Source organism: Chenopodium album, chromosome 1, assembly GCF_948465745.1.
Source record: "Chenopodium album chromosome 1, dcCheAlbu1.1, whole genome shotgun sequence".
NCBI lineage: Eukaryota > Viridiplantae > Streptophyta > Magnoliopsida > Caryophyllales > Amaranthaceae > Chenopodium > Chenopodium album.
In genome coordinates, this window is record NC_137834.1 from 85,409,660 (window position 1) to 85,434,573 (window position 24,914).

A 24,914-nucleotide genomic window follows, 5' to 3' on the forward strand; every position below is an offset into this window, starting at 1 on the left:
ATACAACCTTTTCGGAGAGACGGTCTAACGATTTGTTGTAACAGTAAGGATAATTTTTATCTAATTCGCTTGAACGCATTTGAAAACTTGGCAATCGTTGCGATCCTGAACATATCTTTACCAAAGAACTGACAATAGGGCAAAAGATGACTACCTTTTTGATAAACTCTAACTCATAAACAAACCCTAACCATAAACAAACAACTAAACTAACAAAAACTAATGACTCTGCCATAGGAAGACACTCCACCATAGGGAGACGGACATATCTACACTTACTCGTGTAGATTTATTGAAACCGAAATTGCAAAACTAAAGAAAATTTAGGGAAAAGGGTCGGAAATAGTTATTGGTGTTTATCACCACTTTATGTTATTGGTGTTTAAAGAGGTCAAAATAGCAAGTTCATCACCACTTTATGTTATTGGTGTTTAAAGAGCCACAATGGATAGGGTAAAAATCGACCTCAGGATCTCCTGGAATATGGAGAAAAACTCTAACCAGTTGAGTTATTCCTCACTCTCTTCATCACCACATTATGCATCATTTAAGTTATTCTTGGCTTCGTGCCTCATTTACTATAAATAACCTTGATTTGGGAATAAATTATAGCTTATACCTTCATTACTCCATAATTTAACCACTCAACAATGGAGTTACCAATTTGGGCAACGTATGCATTCGCATCGCTAGCGACCATAACCATAGTACTCCTTACTAACCACCTTCGCCGTCCTAAACTTAACCAACCACCCGGCCCAAACCCATGGCCTATCATAGGGAACTTCAATCTCATTGGGTCACTTCCCCATCGTTCTATCCATGAACTGACTAAGAAATACGGGCATGTAATGATGCTCAAATTTGGGTCAGTCCCGGTGTTAGTGGGCTCATCCGTAGAAATGGCAAAGATTATCCTAAAAACAAATGATAAAATCTTTGCTGGAAGGCCTAGAAATGCTGCCGGAAAGTATACAGCATATAACTATTCCGATATAACATGGTCTCAGTATGGTCCATACTGGCGCCAAGCGCGAAAGATGTGCTTGATGGAACTTTTAAGTTCCAAGAGGCTCGAATCATACAAGTACATACGCATAGAAGAACTTAATTCCTTCTTAAGAGACATATTTAACACGAATGGAGAATCCATTTTGTTAAAAGATTACCTCTTTACTTTGAACCTAAACGTGATTAGTAGGATGGTGTTAGGAAAAAAGTACTTGCAAAAGAATAACGAAGAAAAATCGATTGTAACACTAAAGGAATTTAAGTTAATGGTTGAGGAATTGTTCGTTTTGAATGGGGTATTGAATCTTGGAGATTGGATCCCTTGTTAAAGTACATGGATGTACAAGGTTATGTGAAGAGGATGAAGATTTTAGGTAAGAAATTCGACATGTTTTTGGAACATGTATTGGATAAACATAATGCTAGAAGGGAGATTGAGAAGGAAAAATGGGTTCCAAAAGATATGGTGGATGTATTATTACAACTTGCTGATGATCCTAATAATGAACTTAAGCTTGAAAGAACTGGAGTCAAGGCATTCATTCAGGTATGTCCTAATCTTACTTTGTTATATCTTAGAGAAAATAAACCACAAAAAGATCAATGATATAGACATAATATGAGTATACGACCAACCCCAATTGATAATTTGACATCCATGTTATTAAAGCCCGGCAATCTAGCTACTCCCAATTTAAATGTTCATTTTAAAGAGTGAAATACTTTATCTATAAATTATTATTGATACGATAAAACATATTCATGCAAATTTTAAAATTAACTTAAATTTGTAATTATAACATAATTTAATAATATTTATGTATTTTTGTATAATGCATGATTCATGAAAATATTAATGGTTACATATGTTCAGAATATATTAATTAATGTGCAAAATGATAGTTGGAATTAACAAAAAGGAGTGGAGCTAAGGGAGTTATATTTGTTGCCTTATCGAAGATTCATTTTACTTGTATAACTACTCCCTGTCAAAAAATATATACATAAATATAAGAAGTAAAATATGGGTAAATACAAGTTAATCTCTGAGATTCACAAAATTTGTTTATCACATGACAATTTTGTAAATAAATCAACAACTTTTTTCCATAAAAGTGGGTCCTACATTAATGATGACTAGATAAAGTTGTTCATTTATTTACCAAAATGCCATGTGATAAACAAATTTTGTTTATCCCAGATATTAACTGGGGCTTTCTCGTAAAATATTACATACTCCGTTGTACAGGTATTTATTAAGGTAGTGAGACATATCTATGAATAACTATATATATAATCTGTAATAAGGTAAGTTAGATTAGTAAAATAAACATTAGGGTAATATTCATTTTAATTGCACATACATCCAGTTAATATATAAGAAAATTTGTTATGAAATTGATTACATGGTTTTAGTGACTTATAAATACATTGAATTTAATTATTGTTAATCAATCCGATCTCCATTTGTCATTTGTGAGCATATGCATTATATTACATAAGAATTTTACATAAAATTGAATTTCAGGATTTACTAGCCGGAGGTACAGAGAGTGCGACAACAACAGTAGAGTGGGCAATTTCTGAACTCGTAAGAAGGCCGGACATCATTGCCAAGGCTAGAGAAGAGATGGACCACGTAATAGGAAAGGAAAGATGGGTTCAAGAGAAAGATATACAAAATTTGCCTTACATTTGCGCAATAGTAAAGGAAACATTGAGACTACACCCGGTAGCACATTTCCTAGCACCTCACCTAGCAAGGGAGCAAGTTAAGATAAAAGGCTATGATATCCCTCAGGGTTCCGTCGTGTTGGTAAATACTTTTACCATACAAAGAGACCCTAAGTTGTATGAAAGACCAGATGAATTTTTGCCTGAAAGATTTATCGGAAAGAATATAGATGTCAAAGGTCAAGATTTTGAGTTGTTGCCTTTTGGGTCGGGGAGAAGGATGTGCCCAGGGTATAATCTTGGCCTTAAAATAATTGAGACAAGTTTGGCTAACCTTCTTCATGGTTTTGCATGGAAATTGCCTAATAACATGAAGCCTCAAGATTTGGATATGGATGAGGTTTATGGTCTCTCAACTCCTAAAAAGATTTGTCTTAGTGTTTGTGCTGAGCCTCGACTTTGTCACCATGTTTACCATTCTTAAAAATTTAAAATTCCTAATAATGAACCTAAAATACCTCAAGTTGGGTTGTGAGGTAGTAGGACATACAACAATACAAGGCCTTTTAAATTGTGTTCATGTTGTAATGAATTAAAGTGTGTAAGGTATGGTAATGTTAGAATTAATAAATTTTAGCTCAGCTCTGTATTTTTAGTTCCTACATATTAGTGATTTATTTATCTTGTATGATACGTGACGATTGAGCTACGTATGTAGTATTATACTAATAAAAGTCACAGGACTAAATACAAGATTCTAATAAACTTACCAAATAGCTAGTGTTGAGTAACATTTGAAGTAAATTTTATACCGTAATGAAACCTAAAATGACCTGACACCCTGGTGTGCGGTGTCATAATGTTTAAAAACAAATATCTCTAATTTTTAAATTGGATGATCATGTCATCAACCAATCAGCTCACTATGTATAAAATGAGAATAAGATAATAAAATATACTCTATAACTTCTATTCGTAAAAAGACAAGTCAACAACATGCATAAAAATTCTTAAATGGACATGGTTCACACTAATTTATTGTGGACCACTAACATTAGAGAAAGTATGATTGTTTTATTAATAAAAAAAAGGTCACTATAATTAAAAAAAAGGTCATTATGTTGAAATAAAAATCATTTTGGTTTGTATAGGCCTAAGTGGTTATTTTTGTAATGAAATATTTTATATATTGATCAATAAATAATAAAGGCCACTATATTAAAATTAGGGTAATAGCATCGTATTTCAAGTTCACAATATTATTAAACGTTGTAGTAGTTTTAATAAAGATTACTATGTTATAAATAAGGTTACTATGTTAAAAATAATGGTCACTATGTTCAATATAATGTCAGTTGCGTGTGTATAGACCTCGGGTCCACAATAATATTATTGTGGACCAGGTCCACGCAAGTCTTTTTGCAACATGCAAGTTCAATGTGATATTCTTTCCATTTAATCTATGCTTATTGGAGGATATATTTTGGAGGATATATTTTGGATATATTTTTGGAAATTATTAGGATATATTTAGTTTCCATATTTTATGCTTAGTATATATTTTATGCCTAGCATAATATCTTTTTGATATCTTTGATTATTTCCTAATTCTATCAGGTTTGGGAACGATATATTATTTATTGGCCATGGCCATCATAATTGTAATTCAAGTTATTGAATTTATTCAATTTATCAAATTCTCTCTATTTTTAAGCATGGTATCAAGAGCAGGTTAAATTTTTTTTCCAAACTCATAATATGGCCGGGGATGATGAAACATCTCCTATGTCACCCCCTCTCACACGTGTGGTTTCTGGAGTCCGGGGGGAAATATTCAGTCCATGGTGTTTCAAATGCAATTACGGGATTGCTTGGTAATGTTAATGTTCCCGATAATCGTTTGAATGGAAAATTTGATGCTACCTCTTGGATTATTGACACAGGGGCAACTCATCATGTAACCGGAGACAAATCTTGGTTGTTTGATACGCAGTGTCTAGAGTGTCCTGTTGGTCTTCCCAATGGTGACACCGTATTGGCTTCTTTAATTGGTTCTGTTCGTTTGTCGGACAAGTTTATTCTAACCGGGTTTCTTTATATTCCTAATTTGAGTTGCAATTTGCTTTCTGTGTCACAAATTATCGATGAGCTTAATTTTATTATCCAATTTAACCCTTATATGTGTGTTGTACAGGATCAAACGAAGGAGCTGATTGGAACGGGAGTTAGGAGAGACGGATTATTCTATTTTAGCAATTCAGATTCGGTGAATCACGTTGATGTGGGTGATCGCACTACTAGAAAACACCTTAATTGCGACGGAAAAAGTTCGTCGTAAACTATGTAAATTCCGTCGTAAAGTTGGTTTACGACGGAATTCCGTCGTAAATGGTTGTCGGAAAACCCTTTGTAGGAAAATGGCCATTTTACGACGGAAATTCCGTCGTAAACCAAATTTACGACGGAAATTACGACGGAAATAATATTGTCGGACTTGGAATTGGCCTTTGATGAAGTTCCGTCGCAAATTTGCGACGGAAAAAGTTCCGTCGCAAAGCTACATTACGACGGAAAATTCCCTCGCAAAATATAATTTGCGACGGAATTTTCCCTCGCAAAATATAATTTGCGACGGAATTTTCCCTCGCAAAATATAATTTGCGACGGAATTTTCCCTCGCAAAATATGATTTGCGACGGAATTTTCCGTCGCAAAATATAATTTACGACGGAATTTTCCGTCGCAATGTATATTTGTACGATGGAAAATTCCGTCGTAAATCATATTTTGGTATGTACATATTGAGTCCTAAAATTGTTGTTTTTAAAAAATTAATTACCGACCTACGAAATTAGGGTTATGTACATATATATATAATAATTATGTCCTAGTACAAAAGATAGTCCACATTTTGGTATCTATACCAAACAAAAGCTAGGTTAGAGTGATTCTATGCTAGACTAAAGCTAAGCTACGCAATCGCCCGGAAACCCTGGCCTGCTCCACCACCACCCGGGTCGTTCCTAGGGTCTCGATGCTGAGGATGAATGGTGGAACATGAGTCGTTGTTGTTGAGACGACTCATCATCTCATCGAAACTCTCCTTGTATCTCCTCTCCATTTCATCCATTCGGGCTTCCATTTGAGTTTGGAGAGTTTGCACCCTGTGTTCCATCTGGTCTTGCATTTGAGAAATGACAGACGGCGTGTATTGCTGTGAAGAACGGGAACCTCGACCCTGTTTGCCATAGTAGAGCTCTGCACTTTGTCCAAGTCCCTTCACACGCCCCTTCTTATTGCGCCCACCCACCGACTCCCAGTACAACTCATTGGGACTCTTCTGAATCCCCTGACTCATTGTTTCTTCGAGCTTCTTCTGGTAGGTGTCCTACAAAATATTGAAGACAATAGAAAATATTGTTAAAAAAACAACCAACAATATGGAGTTATATCGCATACTTTTAGGTGCCTAAGGATAGAAATTAAGAAAATTAAGCACATAAGTCAATTTTCAACCCTCACTCATCCAAAATCATCCAAATTTGGGCTATATCGCTAAAACCATGCCTATTTTCTAAGTTTTCAAGCAAATGGACTCGTTCTTTCTTCTAACATTCCAATATCAATTGCTTTTAAGTGTCTAAGGATAGAAATTAAGAGAAATAAGCACATATGTCAATTTTCAACCCCCACTCATCCAAAATCATCAAAATTTGGCCTATATGGCTAAAACCATGCCTATTTTCTAAGTTTTCAAGCAAATGGACTCGTTCTTTCTTCTAACATTCCAATATCAATTGCTTTTAAGTGCCTAAGGATAGAAATTAAGAGAAATAAGCACATATGTCAATTTTCAACCCTCACTCATCCAAAATCATCCAAATTTGGCCTATATGGCTAAAACCATGCCTATTTTCTAAGTTTTCAAGCAAATGGACTCGTTCTTTCTTCTAACATTCCAATATCAATTGCTTTTAAGTGCCTAAGGATAGAAATTAAGAGAAATAAGCACATATGTCAATTTTCAACCCTCACTCATCCAAAATCATCCAAATTTGGCCTATATGGCTAAAATCATGCCTATTTTCTAAGTTTTCAAGCAAATGGACTCGTTCTTTCTTCTAACATTCCAATATCAATTTCTTTTAAGTGACTAAGGATAGAAATTAAGAGAAATAAGCACATATGTCAATTTTCAACCCTAACTCATCGAAAATTATCAAAATTTGGCCTATATGGCTAAAACCATGCCTATTTTCTAAGTTTTCTAGCAAATGGACTCGTTCTTTCTTATAACATTCCAATATCACATACTTTTAAGTGCCTAAGGATAGAAATTAAGAGAAATAAGCACATATGTCAATGTTCGACCCTAACTCATCCAAATTCATCCAAAATAAGCATATATTGAGTTCTACTTTGCTAATTTGCCATATTTCAACTCATATAATAAGTGTTTACCGCAATCCTTTTTGCTTTGTTGTTGGCAGCCACTTGGCCTTTACCAGGCACTTCTTTGAAGTGTGTCTTCAAGAAAAGATCATGGGCATTTGGTAATTGGCCTTGGTTTTTTGCAGCCTTTATATGTACATGTAGAAAATCAATGAAAACATGTTAGCCCACCAAAATTCATTAATAGACAAATGACATAATTGTTACTGGACATATTGTAGTAACCTTACCATCTTTTTAGCATGTTGTACAGATGACATTGAACCTTGAAAGTGGGTCGGTTCAACGACATTTTCCATGGATCCGCCTCTTCGGTTCTTCTTGTTTTGTTCCGACCTCTTCTGATATTTTGGATCGGTGGCAACAATTTTCATCATGCCTTCGTGGACATCCTTATTAAGCCATCTTGGTTTGCGACCATTCAGCCTGTGTGTGATGTTGTAGAACGTGTCACGTAGGCGATTTGCAAACTTTTCTTCGAAAGTGTCCTTCACTTGGTTGTTTAACTCAGGTGCCCACTTGAATTTTTTCTGCAAATCAAGAAAATGTCTTTATTACAAAATTCAACTCCATCAATATAATTTATAAAACATGTATTATGTTAGGTTAAAGTTATCATACGTTGAACAAGTTCCAAAAGTGCTCTCTCGAATCTTCATCAACCTCTCCATAATTCCTCCAAGGCTGAACATAGTAGCCGGTTAGCGAGTCGGAGAGCACATTCTTCACCGGCCTATCATCAAACCTATAATAAAGGATAGACATTCATGTAAGTAGATAATCCATCCAAAAGTGAACAAAACATGGTTAAAGTAATACAAATTCACTTTATCAAAGTAAATACGAATTTGTGTTTGCCATAGGACTGTGTGTGGAAATTAAAGCCACCGACAAATATCTGGTTCCAAGTTCGAACACGCTTGAAAGGCCTCATAGACAATGCTCGCAACACATCGGAACTTGGTTTTTGTTCTCTCACCTATAACCGTTACGAATACAAGCGTCACACTAATTGAAATGAAATATATTATATTATATTATCACAAATTAATCGAGATGCAATGTTCGAAAGGTATTATCACCTTGTGATGAAACCAATCAGGGAATTCACTTTCGCATTTCTCCATGACATCTTCTCGACGCAAATAAGTTCGAGTACTAAGAATGTAGTCCTCAAACTGCCTAATAGATTAATGACACATGGTTAATCATTGCAGCAATTATATTAAATTTAAGGGATTTTCAAAAGTTTATCGTAAACATATATACCTTTCGTATTCACCAAGAATGCCGGTATTTCTTAAAACAAACAAATGAGCACGTTCGAGTTCCTTGTCATCTAAATACCGAGTTTTACCCAAATTTGACACACGACCCTTATCCACCGTGAACAGCTCTGGGATTTCATCGTTGTCAGCCGGGGATTCCACATCAGCATTCACATTTCGACCTAGATCTCGTGTTTTTGTGTCAACTGAGGGCTGAAAGTAATTGGAGCAGAAGTTTGATATCTCTTCAGTGAGATAAGTGTTGCATATGGAACCTTCAACACGAGCCTTATTACCAATTTTTCGTTTCAGGTGATTTAGGAACCTGTAATTATGTTTATGTAGCCGTAGAAGTATAAGTAACGGAAATCAATGAAAGAGATGAAATTAAGAGTTGAGAAAGGACTTTGTTTTTATCTTTCGAAAGGATACATCCACCGATATTGAACAGGTCCACATAACTTGCCCTCATATGGCAAATGAATTGGTAAATGCTCCATGGAGTTGAAGAAAGATGGGGGGAAAACCTTCTCAAGCTTGCACAGGATCTCAGCTATGTTTTTTTCCAATCGCTCCATGTCGCTAACTGTAATTGTGTAGCAACACAAATCGCGAAAGAATTGGCTTATTTCTGTAATTGCATTCCATATATGGGTAGGGAGCAATTCTCTCAAAGCAGTGGGCAACAACCTCTCCATGAACACGTGACAATCATGACTTTTCATTCCATGTAACTTACCTGATTGCAAATCAACGCATCGGCTCAAATTGGAAGCGTAACCATCAGGAAACCGCAGCTGTTTGACCCACTCACACAAAACCTTTCTCTGAGCCTTGTCAAGAGCAAATGGAGCCTTTGGCATGAATTCTTTTCCTCTATCATCCTCTTGAAGATGTAGCTGGGGCCGTTTACAGTATTTAGCAATGTTATTCCGAGCTGATGGGGTGTCACAAGATTGCTTTTTCACGTCCATTATAGTGTGAATCAACTGATCAAAAAAGTTTTTTTCAACGTGCATGACATCTAAGTTGTGACGAACAAGCAGATGTTTCCAATATGGAAGGTCCCATAGAGTGCTTTGCTTGAACCACCCTTTTTTTGCATTCTTGACACGTTTCAGTGCCTCGGGGCCATCTGTTGCTTTCAGGAGGTTTTTCACACATTCCCAAAGTTCCTCTCCTGACATGATGTGAGGTGGTGAACCTTTTTCGACTTTGTTTTTACAAAATGCATTTTTACTATTTCGAAAAGGATGATTTGTCGGAAGGAATTGACGATGGCAGTCAAACCAAGAAACCTTACCACAATTTTTGAGCCAAAATGCTTTGCTTTTCTCCATGCAATATGGACAAGCCTTCTTACCGGCTGTGGTCCAACCAGATAACATACCATAAGCCGGGAAGTCACTAACGGTCCATAGGATGGCTGCTCGAAGATTGAAATTTTGTTTTCTCGAAATATCGTAAGTATTTGCCCCAACTTCCCACAACTGTTTCAACTCGTGTATGAGCGGCTGCATGTAAACATCCAAGTTGCCCTTAGGGTTTTAGGACCAGGAACGAGTAACGAAAGAAACATGAACTGTCTTTTCATACACATTGACGGAGGCAAGTTATAAGGGGTCAAAATGACAGGCCAACATGAATACTGTCCCCTTAACTGACCATGTGGAGCAAATCCATCCGTACATAGGCCAAGTCGAACATTACGAAGTTCAGAGGCAAACTCAGGAAAGCAACTATCTAGGTGTTTCCACGCTTCACTATCGCTAGGGTGTGCCATTGTGCCTTGAACTCGAGGATTTTTAGCATGCCATGTCATTTCCTCAGAAATGTTTTTAGTTGCAAAAGGCCTTTGCAACCTAGGTGTGATAGGGAAATAAAATAGAACATTCAAAGGCACTAAGCTACCTTTAGAAGTCTTCTTGTATCGGTCGCTGCCACACACCCTACATGTAGATAATTGAGCATCATCTTTCCAAAACAACATACATCCTTTCGGGCATGCATGAATCTTTTCATGGGGCAGCTCTAACCCCTTAACAATTTTCTTGACCTCATAGAATGTCTCGGCCATGTGGTTGTTGTTAGGAATCGCTTCATTAACCAAAGAAGCAAATCCATCAACACATCTGTGCGGTAAATTATACTCACACTTTAGGCTAGTGATTCTAGAAGCCATCTCTAACACAGACAATGAACTCCCTTCGTACAACGGTTGTTCAGAAGCCCTTAACAAATCAAAAAATGGCTTGGCTTGTGCATTAGGCTCCTCCTCTAATGAAACAGTGGCTCTTCGGAATGGCCTTGATCATGAGACTGACCAAAGGCATCCAAAACCATTTCACGATATTCATTTGACTCCCTTCTACGAGTTCCTGGAAACCCTTCCCCATGACACATCCACTCGTAGTAATTAGGTAAAAAACCGCTGCGATACAAATGAAGTTTGACCGTATCTGGATCCCAGAGACGTTTGTTTTTGCATTTAAAACATGGACACCTAACTTCATTCGGGTTGCTACTCTCGGGATGATCTTCCACATATTTAAGGAATTCATCTACCCCCTTCAAGAACTCAGGATTAATAGAATTCCCAACCTTCCCTTCGTACATCCAGCTACGTTCTTTTCGTTTCATGATTACAAGTTCTACACAACTAACACATATGCCATTAATCACATTAGTCATAAAGCACAATATATATTCATTGTAGATCAAACTGTTATGGAAATGCAAATGAGAAGAGAAATGATTTCCAAGGGTCCTTATCACTCCAACCTAACCCATCCTTGTACGTTCAATCTCACTAGTGAATGTATGCCAGAATTTCAATTCTATGGAAAATCCGGCAGCATCTCCCTACAGTTCCCCGAGTACACAATATAGGCGATTAGAAACACCTATATATGTACATAGAGAACATTGTAGAGAAATGACAAGCAAGGATCTTCCTTAGAATTAAAACAAAGGAATACATTCACCACCTAAGTGAGAATAAACGTACAAGGACAGTCCTAACCGGGGACTATTCAAGACATACTCCTAATGTGTATGCCTTGAACGGGTATCTAGGCATATGATTATGCAAATGATTTTTTTAAAAAATATATATACTTAACTAACATACAAAAAATTATACAAATATATCATAATTAAACTTAACATAAACAAACATATCATAAAACCTTAACATTAATATAAACAAATCAAACCAAACAAAACCAAACTAAACTAACATATCATAATATTAAATATAGTAACATGCATTATAAAAAATTATACTTAAGTAAGAAACATTATATTAAACTAAACAAAACTAAACTAGATTATAATGAACTAAAGTAATCTAACATACATCATATTAAACAAAACAAACAAAACGTACCTAAAGTTTCATAATATTAAACTAATCTAATATACTTTAGTAAAACTAAACTAAATTAAACCACATTATATTAAAATAAACTAAACTAAAGTTTCATAATATTAAACTAATCTAATATACTTTAGTAAAACTAAACTAAATTAAACCACATTATATTAAAATAAACTAAACTAAAGTTTCATAATATTAAACTAATCTAATATACTTTAGTAAAACTAAACTAAATTAAACCACATTAAAAAGTAAACTAAACTAAACTAAACTAACATACTTACACAAAAAAAAGTAACTAAACTAAACTAAAACACATTATATTAGGGTTTGTAATGTGACTAACCTTTAGATCTGCACTTGTTTTTGACAAATTGTACAAATCCTACATACAAAATATTTTAAAAAAATAATTAAATTAAATAAATAAGGGTTTATTATTAAAAAAAAATTAAAAAAAAAAAATTGGGGAAAGGACAACTTACCAACTGCTTCAGCCACGGCAAGGGAAGGGAGGAGGCCGGAGGCTGCGGTGGTCAAGGGAGGCTGCGGTTGTGGTGTCAAGGAAGGCTGCAGATTTGAATGTGTTGTAAAAAAAAACCGAATAAAAAAAAAAAACAACAAAAAACAAAAACAACTTACCTAGACGCGGCGCCGGCAACAACCAGAAGCGTCAACGGAGGGTCGCCGGAAAACGGAGGCTCGACCTCTTTCTCTTTCTCCTTTTCGTCCTCTTTCGCTTTCTCCTTTTCGTCCTCTTTCTCCTTTTCGTCCTCCTTTCGTTTTGGTCTTCGTCGGCGGCAGATTGGTGAAGACCGGCGCTGGAATCGGGACGGCCGGCGACGGATGCCCCTTTTTCTCTTTCCCTCTCTGTTTCTCTCTCCTTCTCTTTCTTCTGTTTCCAATTCGATTTTTTAGGTTTAGTCCAATTTGGGTATTTTTTAAAAAACGTATAATCTTGCGACGGAATTTTTTTCCCCCGTAATTTTCATTTTACGACGGAATATTCCGTCGCAAACATATTTTCGACGAAATATTCCGTCGTAAAAAGAAAATTACAAGGGAAAAAAATTCCGTCGCAAGATTACTACGGAATATTCGTCGTAGATATTTAAATTCGTCGTAAAGTTGCGAGGGAAAAAAATCCGTCGTAATTTTTGAATTTTGCGACGGAAAAAACTGTCCGTCGGAAGTAAACCGTCGCTATTTTGCCTATTTCTAGTAGTGTGAAGCAAGGATGACCTTGGAGTTGTGGCATCGTCGAATGGGTTATCCCTCAGAAAAAGTGGTTAAGTTACTTCCTCATGTTAGTGGCAATAAACATAATCTTTCTAAAGGGTGTGAGGTATGTATGCGTGCTAAACATCCTATAGATAAATTTCCTTTGAGTGATAGTAGAGCTTCTAGGATTTTTGAGAAAATACATTGTGATTTGTGGGGTCCGTATCGACATGTTTCTTCGTGTGGAGCTCGTTATTTTTTAACTATTGTTGATGATTATTCCCGAGATGTTTGGATTTACTTGTTGGTTGATAAAACTGAGGTTTTTCGAATGTTTTTAGCATTTGTTGCTATGGTTGATAGACAATTTTCTCAAATCATTAAGGTTGTGCAAAGTGACAATGACACTGAATTTAATTGTTTGCATGATTATTTTAGTGCTACTGGAATTATTTTTCAAACCTCTTGTGTGGGGACTCCACAACAGAATGGGAGAGTTGAGAGAAAACACAAACACATTCTTGAAGTTGAGAGAGCTTTAAGGTTTCAAGCCAATTTGCCTATTTATTTTTGGGGGGAATGTGTTCTGGCCGCTGCTCACCTAATTAATCGTACACCCACTCCCTTGTTACAAAATAAAACTCCATTTGAAATTTTGTTCAATAAACCTCCCTTATTTGATGCCCTTCATACTTTTGGATGTTTGTGTTTTGCTCATAATCAGAAAACAAATGGGGACAAATTTGCAAGTCGAAGTAGGAAATGTATTTTTGTGGGATATCCCTTTGGGAAGAAAGGATGGAGATTGTATGACCTTGATTCAAAAGTTTTTTTTGTGTCACGTGATGTGAAATTTGTTGAGGAAGTGTTTCCTTTTTGTAGTCCGGAAGTTGTGAATATAGAGTCCACGAATTTTGATCAAAATAATGATGTTCATACGAATTTCATGGAGTATGAGGTGTTTGATGATCATGAGGTAGTTATGGGAGACGAGAGCATTTTACAAGCTGCCACGAGTGTCGAAAATATTGTCCAACACACGCAGCAGCCCGAGACAGACCATGCCGCAGCCTACCCACGGCAGCAGGGGCCATCCCGCAGGCAGGCCGCGGCGTCTGCTGCCCAGCAGCCTGTCTCCCCGCAGGAAGATGCCGCGGGCGCGGGCTGTGAGGCCGCGGGCGCGGGAGGTGAGGCCGAGGGCACGGGAGGTGAGGCCGCGGGCGCGGGGTCGGCTTCCCAGCAGCAACCCGTTAGTTCTGTCTTCCCCGATGGATTTCCATCGGGCGATGGGTCGAGTGACCACCGATCGAGTGTAGAACCCTTAGGTAGGGGGTTCCGTGAAAAAATTCCCAATGTTCGTCATCGTGACTATGTGACTCACTTAGTTTTTGCTAAAAATCCGTCTCCATCCACTCCGTCTCCAATCCCTCCTTCAGGTACGCCTTACCCTCTAGCACACTATATAAATTGTGACATGTTTTCTGTGAATTATCGCAAATTTCTTGCAGCTGTTGTTTTGGGAAAGGATCCAAAATCCTTTAAAGAAGCAATGAAATCCGAAGGTTGGCGACGTTCTATGAAAGAAGAAATAAGGGCATTGGAAGATAATGGAACTTGGACATTGGAGCATCTTCCTCCCGGCAAGAAAGCACTAGGTTGTCAATGGGTGTATAAGACGAAATTTTTGTCTAATGGTGATATTGAACGTCTCAAGTCACGTTTGGTTGTTTTTGGTAATCATCAAAGAGAAGGTATTGATTATGGTGAGACCTTTGCTCCGGTTGCAAAAATGACTACTGTTCGCGCTTTTCTTACTATAGCAGTTTTAAAAAACTGGGAGATTCAACAGATGGATGTTCATAATGCTTTCTTACATGGTGATCTTGAAGAAGAGGTGTACATGAAATTACCTCCAGGTTTTGAGAGCTCGGATTCGAGTTTGGTGTGTCGTTTGAGAAAGTATTTGTATGGGTTGAAACAAGCTCCGAGATGTTGGTTTTCAAAGCTCACTACAGCTTTGAAAGGGTAAGGTTTTATTCAATCTTACTCTGATTATTCTCTTTTCACATACACTAAAGGCAATGTTCAGATTAATGTCTTAGTTTATGTTGATGATCTTATTATTTCTGGGAATGATTTCGCTGCATTAACTGTGTTCAAAGCTTATCTTGGTGACTGTTTCAAGATGAAGGACCTTGGTCCTTTGAAATATTTTTTGGGCATTGAAGTTGCTCGTAGTAAATCAGGTTTGTTTTTGTGTCAACGAAAGTACACCTTGGATATTGTTTCTGAAGCAGGGCTATTGGGTGCGAAACCAAGTGGTTTTCCGATTGAGCAGAACCACAAGCTTAGTCTTGCTAGTGGTGAGTTACTTGAGGATCCTGAGTCTTATCGTAGACTAGTAGGGCGGTTGATTTATCTCTCGGTGACTAGACCAGATTTGACATATTTAGTTCATATTCTTTCTCAGTTTATGCACGAACCTCTGATTGAGCATTGGGAAGCAGCTCTCAGGGTGGTTCGTTATTTAAAGGGTACTCCAGGACAGGATATTTTGTTAAGTGCAGATAGTGACCTGACTTTGCAGGGTTGGTGTGATTCAGATTGGGCGGCGTGTCCTCTTACCCGTCGTTCGTTGACTGGTTGGCTAGTTTTTCTTGGTAAATCTCCTATTTCGTGGAAAACCAAGAAGCAACCCATGGTATCTTTCTCTTCTTCTGAGGCTGAGTATCGATGCATGGCTTCAACCACACATGAGTTGAAATGGTTGAAGACATTGCTTTTGAGTTTGGGTGTCCAACACCCTAAGGCGATCAAGTTGTTTTGTGATAATCAATCTGCTTTACATATAGCTCGAAATCCAGTTTTTCATGAACGTACAAAACACATTGAGATTGATTGTCACATTGTTCGTGATGCTATTACAGAGGGCTTAATTGCTCCTTCCTATGTCTCCACTAAGGAGCAACTTGCAGATATTTTCACTAAGGCGCTTGGAAAGTCTCAGTTTGATCATCTTCTTTCCAAGTTGGGCATTTACAATCCCCATGCTCCAACTTGAGGGGGGGTATTGGAGGATATATTTTGGATATATTTTGGGAAATTATTAGGATATATTTAGTTTCCATATTTTATGCTTAGTATATAATTTATGCCTAGCATAATATGTTTTTGATATCTTTGATTATTTCCTAATTCTATCAGGTTTGGGAACGATGTTTTATTTATTGGCCATGGCCATCATAATTGTAATTCAAGTGATTGAGTTTATTCAATTTATCAAATTCTCTCTATATTTTAGCAATGCTCCATAATTGATTTTACTTGAATGAATCCACTAAACGCACTAGTCATTTATCTAATCTTTATCTCCCTCAATCTTCTAAAAAATTGATCATAGGTGAATTAACCCACCTAGGTCATGTTTTCTTTACCTTTTTCAATTAATATATGGTAACAAAATAAGTTGAGTATAAGGATCTGTTCTCATACGTTGAAATTCAGTTCAGTTCAGCTCAGCTCAGCTCAGTTCAGTTCAGTTCAGTTCAGCTCAGCTCCTTATTTCCTTCTCTTATAAAATATTCTGTTCAGTTCAGTTCAGCTGAGTTCAGTCAATGAGAACATGCCCTAAGTTCAGTAAAATAAGTTAAGTACATTTAGGTTCTAGTTGATAAAAGGCATAGAGTCGTGGATACCATGCTTAAATATGATATGGTTCTAGAGTGTAGTTGGCACTTGTCTCACCATGTCGATGGTATGAGGAGCCACTTTTTAATTGCAAATCACATAAATATTAGGGTGTTTAGTTTGGAGCTTTGTAAAATAGTTTTTTATCCAGCAAACTATATATCTTTCAAATACCTCATATGAGGATTTTTTAGTTTTTCGTTGTTTAATACACTAAAATAACTAATCACAACGAATCAAAATAATAGTTATCAAAATAATAGTTATTTACCAAATAATGTTACACAAGTAGCTAATTTAATCCGCTAGTCAAGCAGCTAACAACTAATACCCATTCAAAGCGGCCAACATAAACCGTTTAAAGCTACTCGCAAATCGCAATTGCCAAATAGGGCCATTGTGGCCCATTAATTAACCAAAAATTTCAGCTTTAAATTATTTTGATCATTGGATAATCAATCATCTGGTGGTAGGTCCATTATTGTCTCCCCCTAAAGAAAGGCCCATTCAGGCCATTCGAAATATTTATGTATGGACCATCTGTATGCCCACCTTGTATAGAGTACGTCCACGGTCCACATGATACTGAATAGGTGAATTTAACTTTTTTTTTTTTCCTTTGAAACGTTTGAACTTTGAATAGTAGTATATTAAGCAAGAACTTTTCGACTGTTTATTGAGCTAAATCATATCTTCTTTAAGGGATTATTCCGACTATAAGTAGACTCATTAGGATTGTTTGACGGGTAACTTGACTTCTCAATGTACCTTTAAACATATTATTCACTAAAATTCTAAACACACGTAATAATGATAATTCGCGCCAGGTATGGGTGGACCTGTGTTGCATCCACATTTCAAGCCCAAAAGGGCCTTTCATGTGAAGGGGAGTGATAGAGTATAAAACATATTCCTGGGCCTCAACCATCAGCTTAAGCTTTTGGTTGAGTTGGTCCTCTAACAATAGTAATAGCACAATTATTTCATATTGAAAGTTCGTCATTACCACCTAGCAAAATCAACCTAGTTCATTAGTGTTGTAACCCAAGTCTCAACATAAGAAATATGCAAACTACCTCAAAAAATAAAGAAAGAACAATATTAATGTTGTTAGTGATACTTCTCAATTTCATATCAGTAACAAAATCAATAACATATCCAACAAAATGCATCCGATCATGCAACGGAACAAAAGTAAAGTACCCTTTCGGATTCTCCGAAAACTGCGAGTTTGGACTGAATTGCACGTCCGACGGTACTAAATAGGTGAATAAAATCAACCATACTTAAGTAACAACTTTTTTTTTTTTCCTTTGAAATGTTTGAATAGTACTATAGACTATAGTAGTGTATTAGGCAAGAACTTTTCTACAGTTTATAGAGCTAATCTATCTTTAAGGGATTATTCCGCTTATAAATATGGACTCATTAGGATTAATTGACGGGGCAACTTGACTTTTCGATGTAACTTTAAACATATGATTCACTAAAATTCAAAACACGTAAAAATGATATTAGGAGCACAATTATTTCACATTGAAAGTTCCAAATTACGACTTAACAAAGTCATCCTTGTACATGTTCATTATGAGTTCTGTACGTAACCCAAGTCTCAAACATAAGAAATATGCAAACTACCTCAAAAAATATAGAAAGAACAATATCAATGCTAGTGATACTTTTCATTTTCATATATATACCAACAACAAAAGCAATAACAAATCCAACAGAATGCATCAGATCATGCAACGGAACAACAGTAAAGTACCCTTTCGGATTCTCCGAAAATTGCGAGTTTCGACTGAATTGCACGTCCAACGGTAGAATGGAATTCCAAGGTTTTGATATTATGAACATAACATGGAACTCCTTTTTACTAAGTCTCTCTCCAAATTGCAGCCGTCCGATCAACCAAATACATCATCTTTACGGAAGAAATTACGCTTTAACTGCGCAAAATAGTTTACTTTTACAAAACTGTGTAACGCCGTTAAACAAGTGCGTAATTCCATTATTGAACTTGGTTGAGAGCAGATTTTCGAAGTGTAAAGGAAGGAGTGAATATGCGTATTGTAGTCATGTCGGAACAATTGGGTTCCGGTGTCGGTGTCGTCCGGGTTTCACCGGTGATGGGTTCATCGACGGAGAAGGTTGTCGTAAAATTCGTTACGGTTAGTCATGGAAATGTAATTTGCACAGTATTGCATACGACCGTGAGTCAATGAGTCAACGGTGTAGTAGGTAATGATTTTAGATTTTTATGAGATATGTCTTGGTCAATGTTCATTGCGCAAGACCTTGAGAGTCAATGCGTTGACGTAATATGCCTTAATTTTCATTTTTTTTTTTTTTTTTTTTTTTTTTTTTTTTTTTAAATAAATTCAGTACATAAAATTGTTGTATTTAAGGTTTAATTTAAAGTATTTTATAATACCTCTATTTCTTATTATTATATATAATAAGGGGTTTTATCTGTGAGACATAAAATATTATTTTAATACAAATAAGAAATGAAATGTGGGAAGTTAAAAGTATCAATTTTTTAATTGCTAAATTAGTGTAGGATAGCTCATCATCTTGCTAGGGTGATTTCTTTTGGGGTAGAACAAGTGTGGATTAACCATTGTCCTCCAGACGTCTCTCCCTATATACTCTCGGACAATTTGACCCTTGATTAATCTATTTCTTCAATGTGTTTTCCTAAAAAAAAAATAGATTTAGAGGATAACAGTGTTGGAAGTTTTTAATTTTCACTAAAAGACTATCAACATTTGTAAATAGATAGATATTCAATTCAATTGCTTGTTTTGACTAGTACACTAGCAAACTTACGTTGTTACCAGGGGCATGAAGATTAGTCATCCCTCAATCTTTCAAGTTTAGTCTAACTTGTTTCTATTTGTAAGATTTTTCTTGTATTGTTGTTGAATAGGCAGAGCTAGATTTTAATTTTCTTGTACTGTTGTTAATATGCAGTAACAAAATTTGAAAATAACAAGATTGGTAGAGCGTATCCTGGTGATGATGAGCTTCATAGCCTTATTCGTTTGTCAAGTTCCCAAGTCAAGCAATGTAAGTGCAAGGGTCGACGACTTCTTCTTGTGGAGGTGCTTATTGCCTTTGTTGGGGGCTTTGGGTTAATGTCTTTGATATTGTTAATAGTATACTTCACAGTTCGTAGTGGGAGGAAATACGATAAGTTGTCTCAAATTTATAGGAGGAAAAAAAATAAGTTGTCTCAAGTATCATCTTTGAAATTAAAATCGCCCTTCTTGAAAGTATCTTACAACATGCTTTTGAAAGCAACAAAAGGATTTTCGAATGAAAATTTAGTGGGTGTAGGTCATTTTGGTTCTGTTTATAAAGGAGTTCTTGATCTGGACAAAAAGAACATGGTTGTCGCGGTTAAAATCATTAGCCTTGATCTGAAAGGAGCGACCAAGAGCTTCATGGCAGAATGTGAGGCATTAAGAATTAGTCGTCATAGGAACCTTCTTAAGGTTGTTACTGCTTGCTCGAGTATGGACTTTAAAGGTAACGATTTCAAGGCGTTGGTTTATGAGTTCATGCCAAATGGTAATCTTCAACAGTGGATTCACATTGGTAAATACGAGAGAACCTTAAGCCTCATTCAAAGAGTAAATATTGCAATTGATGTAGCATGTGCACTTGATTATTTGCACAACTATTGTGACATTCCTATAATTCATTGCGACCTCAAACCAAGCAACATTTTGCTCGACAATGATATGGTTGCTCATGTTGGGGACTTTGGCTTAGCAAGGTTTCATTTACATGCGCGTGTAAGTTATAGTAGTTCCCTTGCAGTTAGAGGGACTGTTGGATATGTTGCTCCAGGTAACTCCACACTATTATTTATTTATTTTTCTTGAAATAAGAAATTATTTTCGTATATTTTACCTATGAATAGCCAATTTGCTCACCTCTTAAATGTCCTGTTTTGGATAGAATATGGCCTAGGAAACATAGTATCCGAGGAAGGTGACATTTACAGTTACGGCATTGTGTTGCTAGAGATGATGACTGCAAAAACTCCCACGGATAGGATGTTTGGCGGAGACTTAGACCTTCATAAGTATGCAAAATCAGCATTATTGACGGATCAGTTGTCCAAGATAATTGATCCACGACTTCTAGAGGCAAGAAATGGGAATCAAGATGAAACTTTGGCAAGTACTGACTGTTATATCAAGTGTATAAAATCTGTCGTTAAGGTTGGATTGAAATGTTCAGTACAATCATCTCTATATCGGATAACAATCAAAGATGCCATCAACGAACTACTGGGGACAAAGGATAAATTACTTAAAGAGTTACGCATCATCAATAGATACATGTATTGAATAGTGTCAGATGCTATATTTATAGACGGTTAAGCATGCTATTAAATTACAAAGTATTCATTGTGTCTTGATAACAACTTTTTTTTTGATTAATTTTTAAATTAGGTATAGTTTAGTATAGGATATATATATATATATATATATATATATATATATTTTTTTTTAAAATCTAAAATAAAAGGGTGGTACTTAAAATTTAGTCTGATATAATCTTAAATTTTAGTGGTCTAGTCGGGCGATGATGCCTTGATCTCTTAATCTAACAGAGTTTGTGCACAGTTGTTGCCTTGTTGGCATAAAAAGGATGGATACCGTGCTCAATGGAGTTATATAAGTGCATATTGATACGCATACTACGCTACCAATAAGCCTATTCTACTTCTTGAAATATTTCATATATATCAAACTTAGTTATGAATCTCATTTTTGCCTCTCTATTCATTTTGTTTTACACCGTTTTGCCTACAAATGATGTAGACCGTGTTGCCCTCTTAGCAATTAAGTCCGAAATTAGTGAAGACCCTCGAGGGGAGTAATTCCCTGTTTCTCATATTGATTAACAACATTCGTTTCTCATGGGGGTAATACAGTAATTTCCAGGGGTATGAGTGGTTTTACATATTGTGAGGTGTTTCTGATTATGTCCAGCTGTACAAGTAGTGTAAAAGAAAAGATGACGGAGTTAAATTTCACCGTTAACTTACAAGTGAAGATCTGCATCTTGTTCGCAAATTCAAGTGTACCCAAAGTGAAGATCGAGGGATTCAAGTCTATTTCCCTTAATTTTGAAATTAAATCTGGATTCATGACGAAATTTTGATATATTTGTAAATTGGTCTTCTTTTGGCATCCATCTCTTCCACCAGTTGCTCTTCTTCTTCCCTTTCCTCACCTTCATCTTTGGAATTCAAAGACTTTCAATGGAGATTTTGAAGCTCACGAACATGTTCAATGGAGTAGGAAGATAAACCTTACCATTTGGGGTTAACCATGCCCTTCTTTCCCCATTTTTGTTAGGGTTTTCGTGAATACGGCGGCAAAGCCGCCTGAAAGACAAAGGAGGACAATAAAGACGGAGGAGCACAAAGAAGATGGTGGAGGTGCGAGCTAAAGGACACGAAGGAGATGTGGTTGATAGCTTCAATGGTGGACAAAGGTGTTGGAGGACAGTAGAATTAGGAACATTGATAATGTTTGGTTACAATAACGGCATCCCACATACTCAGCTGCTCATGCCAACTAAGCATGTCCCACATATGTCTACTCATCAGCACAACAACACAAAAAAATTGGAAAAAATTGCAAATATGCCACTAGAGAAACAAAACCCGTTTCTCATGAAGAGTAACTGGGGTCTCCTCCCTCGAGGGGTTTTGAGCTCTTGGAATATTCCTCCTCTTTCACACTAGGCTTTGGAGCTTCCACACTAAAACCAATTGGCGATAGTAGGAGTAACTCCTCTACCTTATAAAGTGGAATCACCTCTCCTCTTTCTCCAATGTGGGACACTCAATAGTGGGCTACAATGGGTTTCAACATATAATATATCAAAGACAAGGTGTATTATATTAAAGATCATGATGTAAATAATACAGAGTTACCAGCTTATCACTACTATACTATTGATCTCCCAGGTCCAGTAGTATCAAGAACGTACAATATCCAGCCTAAGCTAATCAAAGCAACTCAAAGAGAAGTTTAGTTATCGGCTTATCACTACTATACTATCCAATCAGGAAAACAAGATCATATTAAAGGTTGTTCATAGTTGTTATTTTTCGGTTTCTGTAGTGAGTAAAATCTACATCAATGGATTCACACGGATCCAAATTTGAGATCGAACCCTAAGTCTACTTCAAAGGGTTGGGGACTTTAGGCTGGCAAGGTTACATTTACGTGCAAGTGCAAATAATAGTAGCTCTGTTGCAGTCAAGGGAACAGTTGGGTATGCCGCTCCAGGTAATAACAAAACAATGACACTATTCCAATATGTTCAATCTTCATTTTGTCTTTAATTTTTTTTTTAACAAGTGTATATTTTCTCTGCTTTTATGATAATTTTTTAACAGAGTATGGTGTGGGAAGCATGGTTTCTAAGGAAGGTGACGTATACAGTTACGACATTGTGTTGTTAGAGTTAATGACTTCCAAAAATCCCACTTATAGGATGTTCGAAGGAGGTTTAGACCTGCATAATTATGCTAAATTAGCAACATTGCCTAATCAATTGATAAACATCATTGACCCAAGGCTCTTAGATGATGGCGCAGATGATGCAGGTGAAGGAAATGAAGGCGAACTTTTGGCAGAAAATGAAAGGAAAATGAAGTGCATAAAGTCTGTGGTTGAAATTGGAGTGAAATTTTCAGTAGAGTCACCACAAGATCGAATGAAGATCGAAGATGCCATCGGAGAGTTACAGGGAACAAGGGATATTCTGCTTAAAGAACTACATATCATTCGTGCAAGGCACATTAGGTACATACTATCACTGAATTTTATCCTTTACTGATTTTTCTAAGCTCTTTCAGGGATATTGCCGGTTAAACATTGTACATGACTAATCCGAGGCATAGGCAAAAAATTGATTCAGAGTAAGTTTTTTGGTTTAATTGTCAATTTATTACTTCGTGTAATGTATTCAAAGGCAAAATGTATAAAATTAAAGATCATTAAATAATACATAGTGTATATTATTTTCTGATTGTGGGAAAAATAAACTTTGATAAACTAATTGATTTTCCAGGTCCAGCAGTATCAAGCATGTACAATATATATCCAGCATATGCTATGTTAAGCAACTCAAAGAGAAGTTTAGTTATCAGCTTATTGGATTGGATCGTTATCTTATCCAGCTAAGACAACAAGATCATGTCAAAGGTTGTTCATAGTTGTTAGTTTTCTGTTTCTGAAGTGAGTGAAGCTAGATTCATAAGATGAAGAAAATTTTATAGAGAAATTAATTTGAAGTATCTATTTTCGCTTTTTTTTTTCTTTAAACTCATTATATTTACATACATCTGTTGAACGGTGTAGCGTTTCAAAATTGATATGCCCAAGCTATTTTTTTATTCTCGTTTTCAATTTTCAAATGAGCTTTTTACAAGGTTTGATACTTAAAAGTTGGTAAGCTAATGTATGATCGAAGGTCTGATAAAATAGGTAGAGTTAAAATGATTTAACATTGAATGTGAAAATAGTGGTCTGGTTTGCTTGTCTTGGTTTGATTTTATATCTCAAAGTTCAGCGAGCTCGGGTTTATGTAATTTGTGGAGTTATTGTTATAATGCTTGAGCTGATCGATTAAGCAATGAAAGTAAAATAGCTACAAAACGTGCACATTAGTCGCCCTAGTATACTTAAAAAATCATATCACACTAATAAAATTACAAAAAAAAATAAAAAAATGATGCGCTTTTATTTTATTATATATTTTATTTATTAAAAAAATGCTTTATGTTTTTTTTTTTTTTTTTACAATGCATATCAAATTTCACTACTGAAATTCGGGCAAATTACGACCGTCAGAAACGGTTGCTGAAAATAGGAAAAACGGTCGGTATTTAACTCAATCACATAGTATAATAAATTCCAATTACACAGTATAATAAATTCAACTCAATCGCATAAAAATGTCATACAAGTCAAAAGCATTATAAGTAGAAAAAAAAAATTAAGAAACTAAAGGAAAAGGGAGTATTTTATAGATTTTCAACACATATTTTCAATTTAGCAATTTGTTATTTTGTCATCGTTGCGTCATTTTCCACTAGAGTGGAACAACAGGTATAGCAAATTGCTTCTTTCCAAAATCACGAAGCCTCCGTCTAAAAAAAACAGCACGGAGCCACGAGCTAA

General features: G+C 36.0%; 1 protein-coding gene and 1 pseudogene across 2 annotated transcripts; both read left to right on the top strand.

The window, feature by feature from the left end:
- The first annotated feature begins 402 nt into the window (after window positions 1–402).
- On the top strand, window positions 403–3,412 carry LOC145624195 (trimethyltridecatetraene synthase-like; annotated as a pseudogene). Its single transcript, XR_014110394.1, has 2 exons — window positions 403–1,558; window positions 2,540–3,412. The product of XR_014110394.1 is annotated as a trimethyltridecatetraene synthase-like (transcript).
- Window positions 3,413–13,021: 9,609 nt separating this feature from the next.
- Window positions 13,022–16,270, top strand: LOC145637620 (uncharacterized). Its single transcript, XM_081688835.1, has 4 exons — window positions 13,022–13,129; window positions 13,730–14,699; window positions 15,252–15,771; window positions 16,210–16,270. Exons 1-4 carry the CDS (start codon window positions 13,022–13,024, stop codon window positions 16,268–16,270), a joined length of 1,659 nt encoding a protein of 552 aa, XP_081544961.1.
- Window positions 16,271–24,914: the final 8,644 nt, after the last annotated feature.

Coding starts and splice junctions, on each gene's coding strand:
- LOC145637620 (XM_081688835.1), top strand. CDS start 13,022: ATGACCTTGGAGTTGTGGCATCGTCGAATGGGTTATCCCTCAGAAAAA. Junction 13,130..13,729: donor ATCTTTCTAAAGGGTGTGAG/GTATGTATGCGT, acceptor GCTCATAATCAG/AAAACAAATGGGGACAAATT. Junction 15,772..16,209: donor ACCACACATGAGTTGAAATG/GTTGAAGACATT, acceptor TAATTCTATCAG/GTTTGGGAACGATGTTTTAT.